The sequence below is a fragment of the Vicugna pacos genome, chromosome X (assembly GCF_048564905.1).
Source record: "Vicugna pacos chromosome X, VicPac4, whole genome shotgun sequence".
Classification (NCBI taxonomy): Eukaryota; Metazoa; Chordata; class Mammalia; order Artiodactyla; family Camelidae; genus Vicugna; species Vicugna pacos.
Genome location: NC_133023.1, coordinates 80,356,744 through 80,372,353, shown reverse-complemented (window position 1 = coordinate 80,372,353; position 15,610 = coordinate 80,356,744). Strand labels below are relative to the sequence as shown.

The following is a 15,610-nucleotide window of genomic DNA, read 5'->3' as shown; positions in this document are numbered from 1 at the left end:
ACTTCCTTCCCTCCCCCCCTGTTTTTCTTCTAAAATTAATGATTTTATTTATTCAGGGTAATCCTGGCCGGCCAGGTCTCAATGGAATGAAAGGAGATCCTGGTCTCCCTGGTGTTCCAGGATTTCCAGGTATTTGAAGGGGTGTTTTGAGGTTCCCGCTTTGCATTAAATTCCTTTGGGAGAAGATACCTATTTTCTGATTCAACTGGGGAAAGGCTATGGCCCTGTTGCTTTGCTGTGCAATTGTATGTACCTTCTTTGCAGGCATGAAGGGACCCCCTGGAGTACCTGGTTCAACTGGCCCTGAAGGGGAGCCAGGACTTACTGGCCCTCCAGGTGAGACTTATTTCTGGAGCTAATTATACCTGATACTTAGATTCATTGAAGAATTTGAAAGTTTGCATTCTGCCTTTCAGCCAAAACTTTCAGAGACTCAGTCCCCAACAACTGAAGGGAAATAGACAGGACTCTCCCTCTATTTACTAATCTCTTGAAGCTTTCTGTTTTAATAATGTCATATCAAGAGCGGACCTTTTAAGATAAATGCAGGACCAATAAAAATGCTTCATTGAGATTTTTATTGATTTTTATATTACCTTTCCCATAGTTAACTGAACAGATCACCAGAGCAAGTCACATAGATATGTTTATATATTGTTAATATGAAAATAGTTCTTTTTGCTGAGAGACTTACAGAGATTCCTGTAAACTGTTAAATAGGGCATCTGCTAAATTCCCCTACTAGTTAGTTCAGTGGGTCCCTTGACAAGCACAACAAACAAGAACTGCAAATGATGTTAGAATCAGCATGGACTTGTCAAGAAATGGAATTGTCTTCCCCTGACACCAGTGTTCATAGATTTGCAGTGGATTAGATTTTCTAGTAACTGAGTCATGCATCAAGGCTTGAAAGTAGGCACAATATGCCTAATTTTTCCGGGGACCCTAAGAAAATTATTTACTTTTTTCAGTCTTTCAGGTGAGATAATCATAATTTTCCCAAACAGATTTCTGTTGGACAGAGCAGATTCCAATATATGTAACTAGTTTCTCTCACACCAATTGTTATTCTGATCTCAGGTTACTTTGGCATCCATTCCTTTTGACCTTTGTCTTCCCTACCTTCAGATCTCTGTGTTTTGCCTCTTAGGTCCCCCTGGAATACCTGGTCCTTCAGGACAGAGTATTATAATCAAAGGAGATGCTGGTCCACCAGGGATTCCTGGTCAGCCTGGATTAAAAGGTCTACCAGGTCTACCAGGACCTCAGGGTTTACCAGGTACCTTTGTAGATCATTTTTTTAAGCCTTATGTATTTGGGTGCATTTCCCTTATTCTCCTTTCACTTGTCAGAGTTTGTCTTTGAATATAGTCTCAGCAACTAGTAGGATACCAGACCACCACAGGTCCCGCTTGCTTTTTCCTTGAAAATGTTAGTTTCTCATGCCCTAGTTTCTTTTAGGCCAAGTCCAATTTCTTCTAGCTCCTCTGGCTATCCTAATTTGAATGATATGGTTAATGTTCTTAAAAACTCTATGATGAAATTAATATGCATTTAAGGTCTGGGGCTTTCTTTATCCCAACCACCAGAAGGATAGACGGCTGATTTGGTGAGCTATCAGTTCCCCACTGTGAGACCTCACGATTTTTAAATTAAATCCTATCTCGTTGGCCATTTGTCTCTATGCTTGTAGCCAACTTTGATTGTAAAAGAAAGCTAAAAACTAACTTCAGCCTTTCTCTCTTATTAAGTGGTTGAGTAGCAGTCTTTTCATAAATAAAGAGTACCAGGCAGTAAGATCCTTGCTTATGGTGGCGTTGACAACAAAAGTTGGGCCTTGCATTCTATCTTGTTCTGAAGGCAAGGAGGAGACAACTGCCATATTATGGGAACCTCCAGAGAGGCAAATGAATTGTTTAAAACTAAAGCTAAATCCTCGTCTGCTTCTTTTTTCCGCAGATTTATCAGGATTAAAGACAAGATCAGATAATGAATTTGTTGACACGCAAGGACCTTAAGAGTCCCAAATCTACCCAGATGAGGATTTATTCTGCCCACATTTGAAAACCCTGTTTCTTTTCCCTGTAGGTCCAATTGGCCCTCCAGGAGATCCTGGACGCAATGGACTCCCTGGCTTTGATGGTGCAGGAGGGCGCAAAGGAGACCCAGGTTTACCAGGCCAGCCAGGTGAGACAAGTAAAACACTACTGCTGATACTACTAGTCCTTAAGTCTGGGAGATCCCTAGACACATGGCCTCCGGTTCCAGCCATGAGAGCCTCCTTTTGAGAGAGCACAGCTAGCTGGGGAATCTGTTGCCTGGGAAAAAATAGGATGACACAGATTTTCCAGCATAAGAAAAGCATAGAAAGGTGGTTTTTATTTATGTATTTAGAGCACTGGAAAACCCAGCTTTTTCTCAAAATGAGGATTTTCTAGGTACTCACTGTACTTACCTGTCCTGATAATTTTCAGTATGTTTTAGCAACTCTAGATAATATAAACATATCTCTAAATAATATAAACATAAAAGTTTGTATTGGTTAAAAAAATATCAGTAGCAACAAGGCTGATTGGTGATAGTACAGCCTTCATAGAACTGACACCCTGCCATTTCATTAACTGTATTTCTAGGGAAGAAACAAGTTAGTGTCATCTTCATCACATATGAGCATGGTTGTGAAGTTTTCCCCAAATGAAAATTTATACACACAGTGGCCAAAGGCCTGTATATAAAGAGAATTTTAAAATCAGCTCAAATCAAGTGGCTAAATGGAAAAAGAGAACCAGTGACAGACTGAAATTAGAAATTTGGGAAAGCTTCTTTAGAGTGCCCAGCTTATTCTTTAAACAAAAAGGTATGCCTGAGAATAATTCCCCAGACAGATTCAAAGGAAAATGTTTTTCAGCACTGAAGTTGGCAAACTGATAGCAACCACACCCTTCCTTTCTCGTTGATGAACAAAACAGCAGGCTGAAATGTTGTCATGGGTTTTGGACACCTTTAGTACAGCGAGAGACTAGATAACATACAAACTCCCCAAATAAGCATCAGTTCATCTAATGTTCCGTTCACTCAGTATTTATTTAGTGCCTAATATCATCAAACAATTCCTGAAGAAGAAAAACACATTTAAATCTCTTTGAGGGCAGGGACTGTATTTTATTTATCTCCAAATTTGTGCTATCTGACAATGCCTTTATAGACATCCTATAAATATTGACTAAATTAACTAAAATGAAGTCACAATCAGAGCTTACTTAATTTTGTATACTGATGATTCTTTGGAAATAGGTACCCGTGGTTTGGATGGTCCCCCTGGACCAGATGGATTGCAAGGTCCCCCGGGTCCCCCTGGAACCTCCACTATTGCCCATGGATTCCTCATCACACGTCACAGCCAGACAACAGATGCCCCACAATGCCCCCAGGGAACTATCCAGATTTATGAAGGCTTTTCTCTCCTGTATGTACAAGGAAATAAAAGAGCTCATGGTCAAGACTTGGGTGAGATAATTGGCATCTTATTTCTTACTATGCGTTTTGTTTTTGTTTTGAAAAGCTTGTTGGGTTCTAGAGTAGCCTTGGCCAAATTGCATGTCTCTGTTGTTTCGGGGCTTCTGCATTGAAGACCATGTCAAGGGCAGCTGAACATCCTCACTGTAAGTTTTAAATAAGTTAAATTTGACTTTAAACTAAAAGCATTAATTAGCCAGCGTGAGGTACAAGTTTTGGCTTAAAACAAGTTGTTTTGGAAAGGGCCACATTTACTTTTGTTAGTTTAGTTATTGAGGAAACAGATTCCCTGGGCTCTCTATAGTATAGCAGCTCCTTAAGTGAGCAGTGTTCATAACATGATTAGGGGAGGTCGTTTCCTCTTTTCTGTGACTGGTTTTTATCAAGTTGAAAGATAAGTTCTGAAGGAGTCTTAGTTTCTAGATCAAAGAAAGTAAGGTCATTGCTTAATTTTGCTAGTTTATAGTTCCTAGAATAGGCGCCTTAGCTTTGTAAAGTATTATCAGAGTAGTTTAAAGCTCTACAAAGCACTGTATTTCCATATAAAATCCACTTCATTTAATGTATTCCCATGCATCTTCTCTATGCTAGGATGGGAAAGATTGGTTGATAGGATGACGCTGCACTGGATGACTCTCATGACCTCTTTCACATCCTCAAAGTTTCTTTTTCTGGAATTGTGACTTTGAATTTTGAGGCCAGCCCCATTGTTTGACCTGGGGCTGCCTGTCCCTAATATATCCCTTTTGCTTCCATAAAGATATTTAAGAAGATGGTCTAGGCTCCCAATTTCTGGGGTCTATATAGCAAGAGGCCTCCTGAAGTCTCTGTACCTGGGCCATGTGGAAGCAGCTCTGCAGCAACAGAGACCTCCAGAGGTCTACTCAGCTCAGTCTGTTCCCAGGGCATCTGGCCACACCTGCCAGGCAGCCCTGGCCCACCAGAGTTGGCACATCCACCTCCATGGAAGCAATAGTCACAGGTCATTTTACAGAGCCAAATAAAGTAGCAGTTTGCCCAACAACTTTCTTCTCCTTCTTCTACTTTTCTTTTTTCTCCTTTTCATCTTTCCTCTGCTACTTTTCCTTCCCTCTTTTTCTTTCATTATGTAACGTCATCTTTTTCTAATTTTACAATCAACAAATCTTCATTGTGAAAATACTCTTATCTTTAAATAATTTTCTCTAGTCTTCCTCCCACAAACTTTTTCTCCTTTCAGTCCATTCTCTTTCCACTGTCCGAGTCTAATTTATACCCATAATCAAGCCTGTAGACTTCAAATCCCTAACCTATCAAGTAAATAGGAACCATTAGAAGTTTTTGAGCGTCATGAAATTTATAAATGTAATGCAAAGAAATAACTGGGATCTGCTCTCCAGTATGTCACTATAGCTTTTCAAAATGCATGTATTTGGTCAAAGAAGGGCTGTCATAGTATGTATTCAGATGTAGAGGCTACAAAGGGGCCCCGACTCAGGTATAGCTTAGGCCTCAAACATAAGCGGGCCATGATAGGGCCCAAGATCCCAATTGTGGTACTAGATTGCAAGGTCTCTGCTAGAGCTCACTCAAGAATCAAACTGGAGGTATCTTGATTGCTAAGCAAAGAATAAAGGTAGTTATAGGTTTGATATTAAGGAAACAATCACCTTAAAAAAAAGGGGGGGCAGATCACCTGATCAAATAAATACACAGTCAGTGCTAGATTAGTGAAAGGATTATGGTGTGTAAAAAAGAGAGTGGAGGAAACAGACTGAAAACTAAAATTCTTCTGTCTTGGAGAAAAAAAAAAGAAACTAAGAACCTATTAAAGCTTTATAGTTTTAGAATATGAGGCATTGAGAGTTCATGAGATCACCCTCTCTTTGACAGTTTGGCGACTGTAACCAGAATTCTGCATCACTCTGGGTAGCCTACAGCAAATGCAATCAAACACCCATGTTCTTATCATTATGGGCCTTCCTTTATGCCTCTTCCTTTGCTTTCTGAGACCAGGGATATTTCCATCTCTGTCCCTAATTAAGTGGTAATGTTAATTTCATTTTAAAATTACTTTATAATTAAAAAGCACCTTCATATCCATTATCTAATTTGATTTTCATAACTATAATCAAAAAAGATATAGGACAAGTATTGCATTTTCTTCCATTTTATACACACACAAACAGCCAAGAGGTTAAGTGGCTTATTCAAAGCCACATACTCAGAAAGTGATGGAAATAAGAATTGAATCCAACCCCTAACAATTCTAAACCCATCTGTTTTTCAGTTATGTCAGTTTTGTCATTTGCTCTCACATGACATTGAGTCAGTCACCTCTCTGAGCCTAATTTTCTTAATGTATAAATTAGACTAAATCAATTATTTTCAACCTGGGGAACTTTTGAAAAGATTCCTAGGCCCATCTCCAACTTACTGTATAAAAATTCACAATGATTGAGACAGTCCACCAGACTTCAAGGATTACTGACCTTTTATCAGTCATCTTCAGTCTGAGGTAAGCATAACCCTTTGGATACATGAGGAATTACCAAGAGATACACAGGCATAATTTTAAAGGAATCAGCTTTCATCCTCAACTTTCATATGTACTTTCTCCTTAAGTCAAACTGCCTGTATATATACTTTAGATAATCATCTTTCCTACATCCTTTTTCACTACCACCCATCTTCCACTTTATAAAAGAATCGTACTGTGGCATATTGCCTTGAAAGGTGAAAACCTCTAGGGGACAAATTCAAAGGGACAATTCAAAATAATGGCTTCGTTAAAGTCTCCATTAACTCAGCCTCTATAGTCCACTTCTAATCCATCTCATTAAGAAATCCATTTCCAATAAGAATTTACTTCTAATATTTAGTAATTATCAAAGTCTATAATATCTATACTTTTGATCAATGTGAATTAATAATAATTATAATGATGGCAATTCAAATAAAATACTTAGCATGTAAAGCCTTATGGTCACAGAAAGTTTTTAAAAGTTACTTTTAAATTTTTATTTCAGAGAAATATGATAGAATAATCAGTAAAAGACTTTCAAAAATAAAATACATTAGGACAAAACTGTGCAAGGGAAGTCGAATGGAAATATAATTTCCAAATGCAAAAGGAGCATTGTATAATTTCCAGTTGTTAAAGATGAGTTTATATACTTTTAAAAAGGTTTATTGTTAGGTTTCAAATAATTACATTGGATACATTTAAAAGAGTGATGTAAAAGTTTGTTTTTAAATATAAATATTCACAAAACACTAGAAATGACAGCTGGCAATGTTTAAATGTGGTTTGCAAATTTCCGAGCTCCAGTATTACAAAGTTGAATATAGAAGGGTGGGTTTGGAGCCAAGAGACAACAACCAATATCTTAATAACTGGCAGAGTATCCATTTAAACTTCTGATGAAAAATTTGAGGTGTCACCTTAAAAATGTGTGAGAGGGTACATCATTTTTCATCATTCTTTTGTGAGTAAAGAAGACAAGAAAGGCCTGATCATTGGTAGAGAGAACCTCTATTGTCCCTACCAGCTCAGAAATTCAAAGGCTTTAGTTTTTTTTCTTTTCTTCCCTTCACATCCTTCCTTTCTCTCTTACTTATTTTTTCCTTTGTATTATTTACCTCCAAACCTGTCCATGGTTCCTGTGCATATTGATCATCACCACAATTGTCTCTAGCCTTAAAGAGATTGCAAAACCACACAAGATGCATACTGGAGATGTCCTGGAAGAAGAGAGGGCAGCCTGGAGAAGCAGTACTGATATGATATTATAAAGACTCAGTATGTGCCCCTCCCTTGTCCACAATAAATTACCCGATATTCTCCATAAGATACCATTGTCTATAAGATGCATCGCCAGTTTAAAAACAGTGTTGGGGAACATATAATGAGCTACCACAATAAACGCCTACATAAATTGTAGGATACATTCTGATTTTAGAAATGTTAAAATATGAATAAATGTGCATCTTATAACTGAAGAATTAAAGTGTGTTTATTATCTAAGAAATAGGGAAAAGTTTCTCTTTGAAAGGTTGGTTGTTAGTATGTTAGAAGAAACAAAGTCATGATACTTTTTCTTTTTCTCCCCAATTCTTCCCAGGGACAGCTGGCAGCTGCCTTCGTCGCTTCAGTACCATGCCTTTCATGTTCTGCAACATCAATAATGTTTGCAACTTTGCTTCAAGAAATGACTATTCTTACTGGCTCTCCACCCCAGAGCCCATGCCAATGAGCATGGAGCCCCTGAAGGGTCAGAGCATCCAGCCATTCATTAGTCGGTGAGATATTGGTATACCTTTGACTTTTATCAATCTTGGTTAGTTTAGCTAGTTAGTTTGGCTAGTTGGAAATGAGCCCAAAGCTAATAATCTGATCATATTCCTCTCAGTTTAGGTAGAACAGAGGTGTCTTTATAACATTCAATTCAGTATGTAGTTTGATCCATATTTATTGGGGATCTGCTTTTGACTAGGATCCACGATAGACTAGTGTAATACACAAAGAATTGACAGTCTGGTCATTAGGCAAATGTACGTAAATTAATCTAATATATATCAGACTTCGGCTAAGTGCTGCAATAGATCTGATTTTAAAAAGTTATGAAAACATAGGGAAAGGGATATTTAATTCCAACTGGAGAAATCTGCGATGATTATGTGAAAGAAATGTGTTTTGAACTGCTTAGCCTTTCAGGGATGGAAAGGACTTCAGATGGAGGCATTTATAAGGGAGAGGGGCATACCAGGCAGAGGACATGGGGATGGGTGGTAAATTGATGTGTCTGGAATGTAGGCTGCATAGGGAGAAGAGATTGGAAAGTTAACTTGGACCCAGAGAGTAGAAGGCTTTCAGTGTCAAATTTTAGTTTGGAATTTATTTGATATATAATGGGGAGCCCTGAAGTTTTTGAGCTACATTTCAGGAAAGATTGCAGGAACATCAGTGTGTAACATGGATTACAAAGTGGGTAGTCCTGGTAGGAATGGATTGGAGCTCTCAGTGGGGTATATGTATCACATTAATAGAATTAATAAGATTTGGCAATTGATTAGCTATGGGAAGGAGAAAGTGATAGGTGAGACTTGGGGCATGAGTAACTAAGAGGAGGGTGGTACCATAATAGAGATTTCCTAGAATGTTGCCACATTAGGACCCTAGTTTACCTCGATCTCCTCAGCGTATTAGATATTGCCATTTCATTCTGATCATGACCCAATTAATCTAGGAGTCTAGTAATCATAAAGGATGAATCATTGGAAACTCTTGTTTCTTTGACATTGAATATAAAGGCTAAACCTAGTTCTGCATTTCTTAATAGCAAAATCATGGTGCTCTGTTTAATATATTTGCCCAAATCATTAGGAATTCATTTTTTTGTGGTTTCTGTTAGTCTGAACTCTTGGGAGTAAAAGGTCCCCTAAACCAGTGCCATATTTTATAGAAAAACTTTGCCAAATGGGTTTCAGTCATATTTCAAAAGGTTCCTTCATGCTCTTCACTAAAAATTTGGTAGACTCAGCTGTATTTACTCTTTTGCTATTTTACTTGATTTTATAGATTAAAGCCACATCTCCAAGTGCCTGGGTACCTGCCCAGCATTCTACAGATATGGCCAAAAGGTTAATAAATACCCTTTGGACCAAAAATAATGGGTGGGGATTGAGAAAGTGTCTTTTCCAGTTTACCGGACATTGTTCTTACCACAGTTTCGGCATTACTAAACATCTACCCTCCAGTTGGGCATTTTGGCAGCAAGTAGTGTGTGCTGTACACTAAGCCAAACTCTTACAGCAATGATGACATTGACTATAGCAAGCATGAATACAAACTGAGGGCAAAATGGAAAATGAAAATGCTGTTAACCGTGGTTCTGTAGTTCCCTTTAAGAAAGCTTGCAGTTTTCATTTATAACTTTATTCTGTATACTGAGAGACAGGGCTTATGGAAAAGCAATTCTCAAAGTGTACTTTTCTCCTTTTCATGAGCATTGAAGACACCTTAATGGGCTTTTCTACCAAGAATGCTTCCAGAGAAGAGGGACTGCTGTCTCCCAGAGACTCACTGTGTAGACTGTGTTCCTTCTCCCTTTCCCTTACCAGATGTGCGGTATGTGAAGCACCAGCCGTGGTGATTGCGGTTCACAGTCAGACCATCCAGATTCCCCGTTGTCCTCAGGGATGGGATTCTCTCTGGATTGGTTATTCCTTCATGATGGTATGAAACGCTCTTCCTTGTCTTTGTCACTATAGCTGACTGTCCATCACATCTGCATTTCTTCCTGATACGAGGAATCTCTGCCATTTGTGTAGTAAGAAGCTTGAACCTCAGCTTCTATCCGAACCCTGCGTTCCCCCTCACACACTTGCTGGAATGTAGTTTCACCATCTGCCTGTTTCTTTTGTTGAGCAGCCTTGGGGTGGATGCTGTTCTCTTCCTCTGACTCCAGTTCCTTCACTGGATTTGAATTTTTGGCCAAGCTCGACACCTAGCTTTGGGTATTCACTAAAGTATCGTGGCACATGGGTATTGTGGCACATTTTCCCTTGTCTTTTCTAGCACACAAGTGCAGGGGCAGAGGGCTCAGGTCAAGCCCTGGCCTCTCCTGGTTCCTGCTTGGAGGAGTTTCGTTCAGCTCCCTTCATTGAGTGTCATGGGCGGGGGACCTGCAACTATTATGCCAACTCTTATAGCTTTTGGCTGGCAACTGTGGACGTGTCAGACATGTTCAGGTAAGGTGCTTATCGCTTTAGTTTAGGTCCAAAACTTCCTTCAGAGATGCTAGGGAAGAGAGAGGCAGTTCATGGATGGCTTATACCGAACAAGTATTAGGAATTTAGTGGACTATGTCCTTTATTCTTGCTTATTCTCATATACCAGACTCAGCTCAGAAAAACAGACTGGGCTAATAATAGGTATGTGTGGTCTGAGATGGCTTGGTAGTAATTCTTCAAAGGCAAAACAGACAGAGCAAGGAAGGGTTATGTGACCTATTTCATAACACGTGAACAGCTGTTCAACTAGACGGTAGCCACTCCAGAAATTAAAGCCATAATCTGTGTTGCCTTCCCCTGTCCAATAGTCTCCATTCCCAGGGTATTTTCAAGGCTCTCATCCAGGTGTTTGAATGAGTAAGACCACATATAATACACATACCTCAGGATACTATAAACTATTGGATTTGTTTTTGATTAAAATTTATTTTTATATGTTGTTCTTTTGGGTTAATATTTTATGCATTATCTTTATGTGTTTCTTATCTTTATGTATTATCATTTGTTCCTCATCATTTACCCAGGTTGCCCTCATTCCAGGACTATTAGAAAAATGTATAAGAGATAGACAGGGAGAGACCTATAGACAAAGATAACAGTGGTGGGAAGGGGAGTCACAAAAATACCAGTCATTGCATTAGATCACACTGCTCATAGTTAACCACCAAGTCATTGGGAGAGCTACTTAAACACAAAGAGGGGGTTTGGGTATGAATCTGAACCAGTAATAGAATTGAAACACCTTTATAAAAGGCTAATCTGATAGTCTTGTTTCTCATTTCCCAGCAAACCTCAGTCAGAAACGCTGAAAGCAGGAGACTTGAGGACACGTATTAGCCGATGTCAAGTGTGCATGAAGAGGACATAACATTTTGAAGAATTCTTTGTGTGTTTTTAAATGTGATATATATACATATATATATATATAAACTTCCCAGGATGCGATGTCTCACTCTCCCCAACTTTCCCACTGCTGCCACCAATGGTGCTACTATATATATGACCAAGAGAACATGCTGGCTAGTAATCCTGAAGATTCAGATGTACCTCAGCAATGTGCCAGAGCAAGGTCTCTGTTATTTTTCTACGAAAGAAATAAGGAAATGAATTTACTTTTTGGGTCCAGAATGACTTTCTCCAAGGATTATAAGATGAAGATTATATATTTTGCCCAGTAACTAAAACGGCACGTTAAAAATTCAATTAAGAGGAGAATCACACTGAGTAAAATAAAAGACTGCAGTTTGGGGGAAGAATTATTTTTTATGGTGCTACTAATCCTACTGTATCCCAGTTTTTTAATATAAAAGTATTAAGCTTATTTTGCTCTGTAAGTAAAGAATGTGTATATTGTGTAAACAGCCTTTTAGCTCAAAATGTTGAGTCATTTAGATGTGACCTGCCATGAATCACTCTTTACAGAAAACTTAGGAAAACCTAGAATATAGACAGCAAGATTTTATATCCATGTTTATTAAAGTGAGAGAATTTATATTCTTGCATCAAGTTACTACTGAAAGTAAATTTATCTTGAATTTTACCCCCTAAGTTCTTATTTGACTTTTTTAAAAAAAGGTCATATTTAGTCACTTTAATCAGAATTTTAAATGTTCATGTTGCATACCAAATTATAATATCTAATGGAACATTCTCTGTTTTTGCTATATTCTCCAAGACACTCTTAACACTAGATGCCCCCAGCTTTAATGTTTCTTACATCTTGTTTTTCCTCATCCTCATCCCTGACTGGGCAAAGTTCTCCCAAATAATTTTCAGAAACAAAAATATATTATAAAAAGTTGACGATTCTTTTCTCTGTGCTTCTTATGTAAGAATTATTCTCCTGTGGTCTCTGCTTGTACAAGAACTGGGAAGACAATACTTGGTTAGTCTTCTCTCTTCAATTACAAAGCCAATTGCTGTTTCTTACTCTTTTTTATTCTAAACGTTTTATTATAGTCATAGAATACCTATTTCCCTAGCTGTCATCTTCTCACTTAATGTTTTTTAACTCACCAATATCAATTTAATTAAAGATATCATATGTTGTAAGGATGGTTTGTTGTGTATCTCTTCAGCCTCTGTGTAAAAATCTGGTCATTTACAGATAGACTACACATCCACACATCAGCAAGTAGTCCCCCTTGTCAGAGAATCATTTAGACCAGCTCTAAAGCAAAAGAGGTTTCTGTAGACTTTGATCACTCTGATAGCTAATAGAAAACATTAATAATATACTTTTTCCAGTGAAGAAAACAACTCATTGGAAAGTATTTTTGAGATAATAAATTTATTAACAACATTGTGTTCGTGGCTGAGAAAGGAAGCAAAACTACTTTCTATCTTGGGAAGAATTCATTAATAATGTTTAAAGCAGATTAGCGAGTTAATATTCCTAATGATTAAGAATGAACACGTGCAACTCTCTAAAGTAGTCGAGGACTTGCTAAAAGAGGCATTAAAAGCCTCTATAATAAAATGTGTTACTGCTAAAATATAAAACCAAACGATTTTGAGAATTTTAGACCCTAATATGAACCCGTGCAAAGTTTAAAGGTTAGAATCTGTAGTAAAATTTAGGTTCTAAATAATAGTAACCACCTAATAATACTGTTGATTTCAAGGCTAGCCAATTGCTGATTCTAGCTTTATTTTCCCATAAGCTTAGCTACATGCATGAAAACACTAACAGGTATTTGTAACTGAAAATACCATGTTACATCCCATAGATTTTTCTACATGCTGTACACTTGGAAGTTGCTCCTTAAGTTACAGTTGCCAACACTGATTCGAGAGATTTTGCTGTTGGTAGCTTTGCCTCTCATTTTTAGCTGAAAGTTGAAAATCTTGACTCAAAAAGACCCTCCTAACATTTTAATAATTGCCTATACAGCTGGTCTTTGTGTTTCTTAAGTCCCCTAAGTATCCCCAGCTTTGCTTTGTTGTTTAAAGTACGTGAACCCAGTCTATTCCAGGACCTCAATGTTGTTGACTCACCCTTGCCACTGAATGTTCAGATTATTCTGATGTAGCTGCTCTAGTAGTTAAATGCTGTGAGTTTAGCAGTCACACACAGTTAAGGGTTTTCCCATATAGGCAGGCAGGCAATGAATGAACTGTTCTGCTTAGTCAGGTACAAATAGTTATTACATGTACCAACCGAGACATATGTGTGCATATGTGTGTGTATGTATGTGTATATATATGTATCTCATGTTGGTGTCACTTGTCACTTCCAAGCTTTCAAAAGTGTTTTACTGGACACCTTGTGGTGGTACAGTGGCTTTTCTCACCTGGCCAAATTTGAAAAACACTTTCTATTTCTTATGGTACCAGTGAGATACTTTGCCTCAACTGGCATGTCATGCCAAGCCATCAGAAGTTTATTCGTATGTTAATCACAAGAGGGCACTATCGCCTATAAAAATAAATCAACATGAATAAGTAAATAAATAAATCAGCATGTGCAATAATTCGTTGAGCAACTTATTGTTGATGGTGGTGGTGGAATTGTCTAAAGCCCTACCTCCAGATTCCTTATTTTAAGCTTCATGTATCCTTTTATCCTCATAAGATCAATAGCAAGTATTTTAAGTGGCCCAGTTTCCCACTGTCTGTATCCAAAATAAGAGACAGCTTTGCTGTCAGAGATTCTCTTAAGAGCCTGATTAGGAGTTGGCTCTGGTAGTAATTCCTGCGCCTCTCCACAGAGAAGCAAATATCCTTGCTCTCTGCAATCACTTTTGTTTGGCCAGGATTTCAACTGGCTTCTTTAGCAGGGAAGTTCTTCTCGGGCTGGACTATAAAAACACTTTCATCCCTAGGCAGCTCCAAAATAAATAATATTTTTAAATTATATGTCATTTCCATTTTACAGCAGTGATTTCTAGAGTATATTCAGGAGGTTTGGAAGGTCTGTTTCTGGTGGAAATACTCAGAAGTTGGGACACCAAAGGAGTAAGTCGAGATAGGCCTGTCTCCCAAGTTCCATAGCAATAAACATTCACTAGATACTTATTAGCTGTAGGGTACCATGAGAGAGAGCAATCCAAAATCCACTCAGCCAGAAAGGTGGGTGCTCACTATGATATATACTCCCTAGAAGAGGTAAGCTGCTCTGTCTTTGACTACCAAATCTTTCTAATTCTAGACCAGACGAGGGTAGATCATGAGGCTTTTTGCCAGCAGTAGCTGTCTGGAGAAGCTTGCTCACCAACCTGTTCTCTAACACACAGACAGGCTAAAATCACATTGATGTAACCTTAATTCTCTTATTTTTCTATAAGTAGATGGCATGCCCCTCCCCTGACCCACAGGTATTGCTGATATTGATACCAATTACGTTAGCTTTTTTGTTTCCCTCTAGATTTCACACCGCATTCTTCACCCTGCTTTCTGCCCCAGAGGGTTCCTGTGCCCTCTGGCCTCCTGTTGGCCCCAACAGGATAGCAGAGTGGGGGACAAGACTGAGATTAGGGTATTAGGATATTTATTGTTACAGGGCCTAGGAAGTCACCTCAGGTTGGCTTCTCCTCAATTGAATGTCTCTGCTCCTCTCAGGATGACCTGCTCTTCTTGACTGTCTCCCCCGCTTCTGATTCTAGTAACCTCTTTCTTCTCATCCCTTCAGGTCTGCGGTTATGCTGACAAGTCTGCTGCTGCTGTGTGGCTAGCCCTGGATTCCTGCATTACCTTTTTGTGGTTCCTCTACATACTACCTATATCTTTCTAATTAAAGTCTCCCCAGACTATCCTAATATAAGTGTATTGTCTATTGTTGACAACCTGATGAATGCATAACTGCTTCTAGTTTCCAAAATCTATTAGCGGTGCTTTATTCTGTATGTGGCAAAATGAAGGTGAATTGGCAAAACTGCCATGAGTGATTAGCATCTTCCACTTTGAACTGAGGGACAGGCCAGCTGAAATGACTTCACATCACTTAATCTAAGACCTAGTTTACCAAGCTTCATTGAAAGCTGTGTTCCAAGGTTCTTAGAGTGAAATGAGGCAAAATATATTCATTATGATCCTAACTTAATTAACATTTTTCAAATACTGTCCACTGGATCTTTAAAGAATGCCTCTTGACTTCTCCCCAGGTGGTCGTTTGGCTTGCTTGATCCCACTTCAAATGAAGAATCTCAGTTGTCTTGTTGAAAGACTAGATTCTAAGCACTGAAAGCTCCAGAAAGAAAACTCTAGTAATACTTGCACCAGAGAAATCTGCTAAGTCAAGTATACATGTACACGGTCAGTAAAAAGCCCCAAAGTGTTACCAGGCCAAAAAATAGACAATTTAAACCACCTAAAACAAATG

At 38.4% G+C, this 15,610-nt stretch overlaps 1 protein-coding gene across 1 annotated transcript in view; it reads left to right on the top strand.

Annotated features, from left to right (window-relative positions):
- COL4A5 (collagen type IV alpha 5 chain) overlaps positions 1-12,342 on the top strand; it is a 188,191-nt gene extending 175,849 nt beyond the window's left edge. Inside the window, exons 43-51 of the mRNA XM_006215198.4 lie at positions 57-129; positions 265-336; positions 1,151-1,279; positions 2,089-2,187; positions 3,295-3,507; positions 7,620-7,797; positions 9,619-9,733; positions 10,076-10,248; positions 11,077-12,342. Coding sequence (XP_006215260.1) covers positions 57-129; positions 265-336; positions 1,151-1,279; positions 2,089-2,187; positions 3,295-3,507; positions 7,620-7,797; positions 9,619-9,733; positions 10,076-10,248; positions 11,077-11,158 — 1,134 coding nt within the window. The 3' untranslated portion in view covers positions 11,159-12,342. The remainder of the gene's footprint in view (positions 1-56; positions 130-264; positions 337-1,150; positions 1,280-2,088; positions 2,188-3,294; positions 3,508-7,619; positions 7,798-9,618; positions 9,734-10,075; positions 10,249-11,076) is intronic.
- The last annotated feature ends 3,268 nt before the right edge of the window (positions 12,343-15,610 follow it).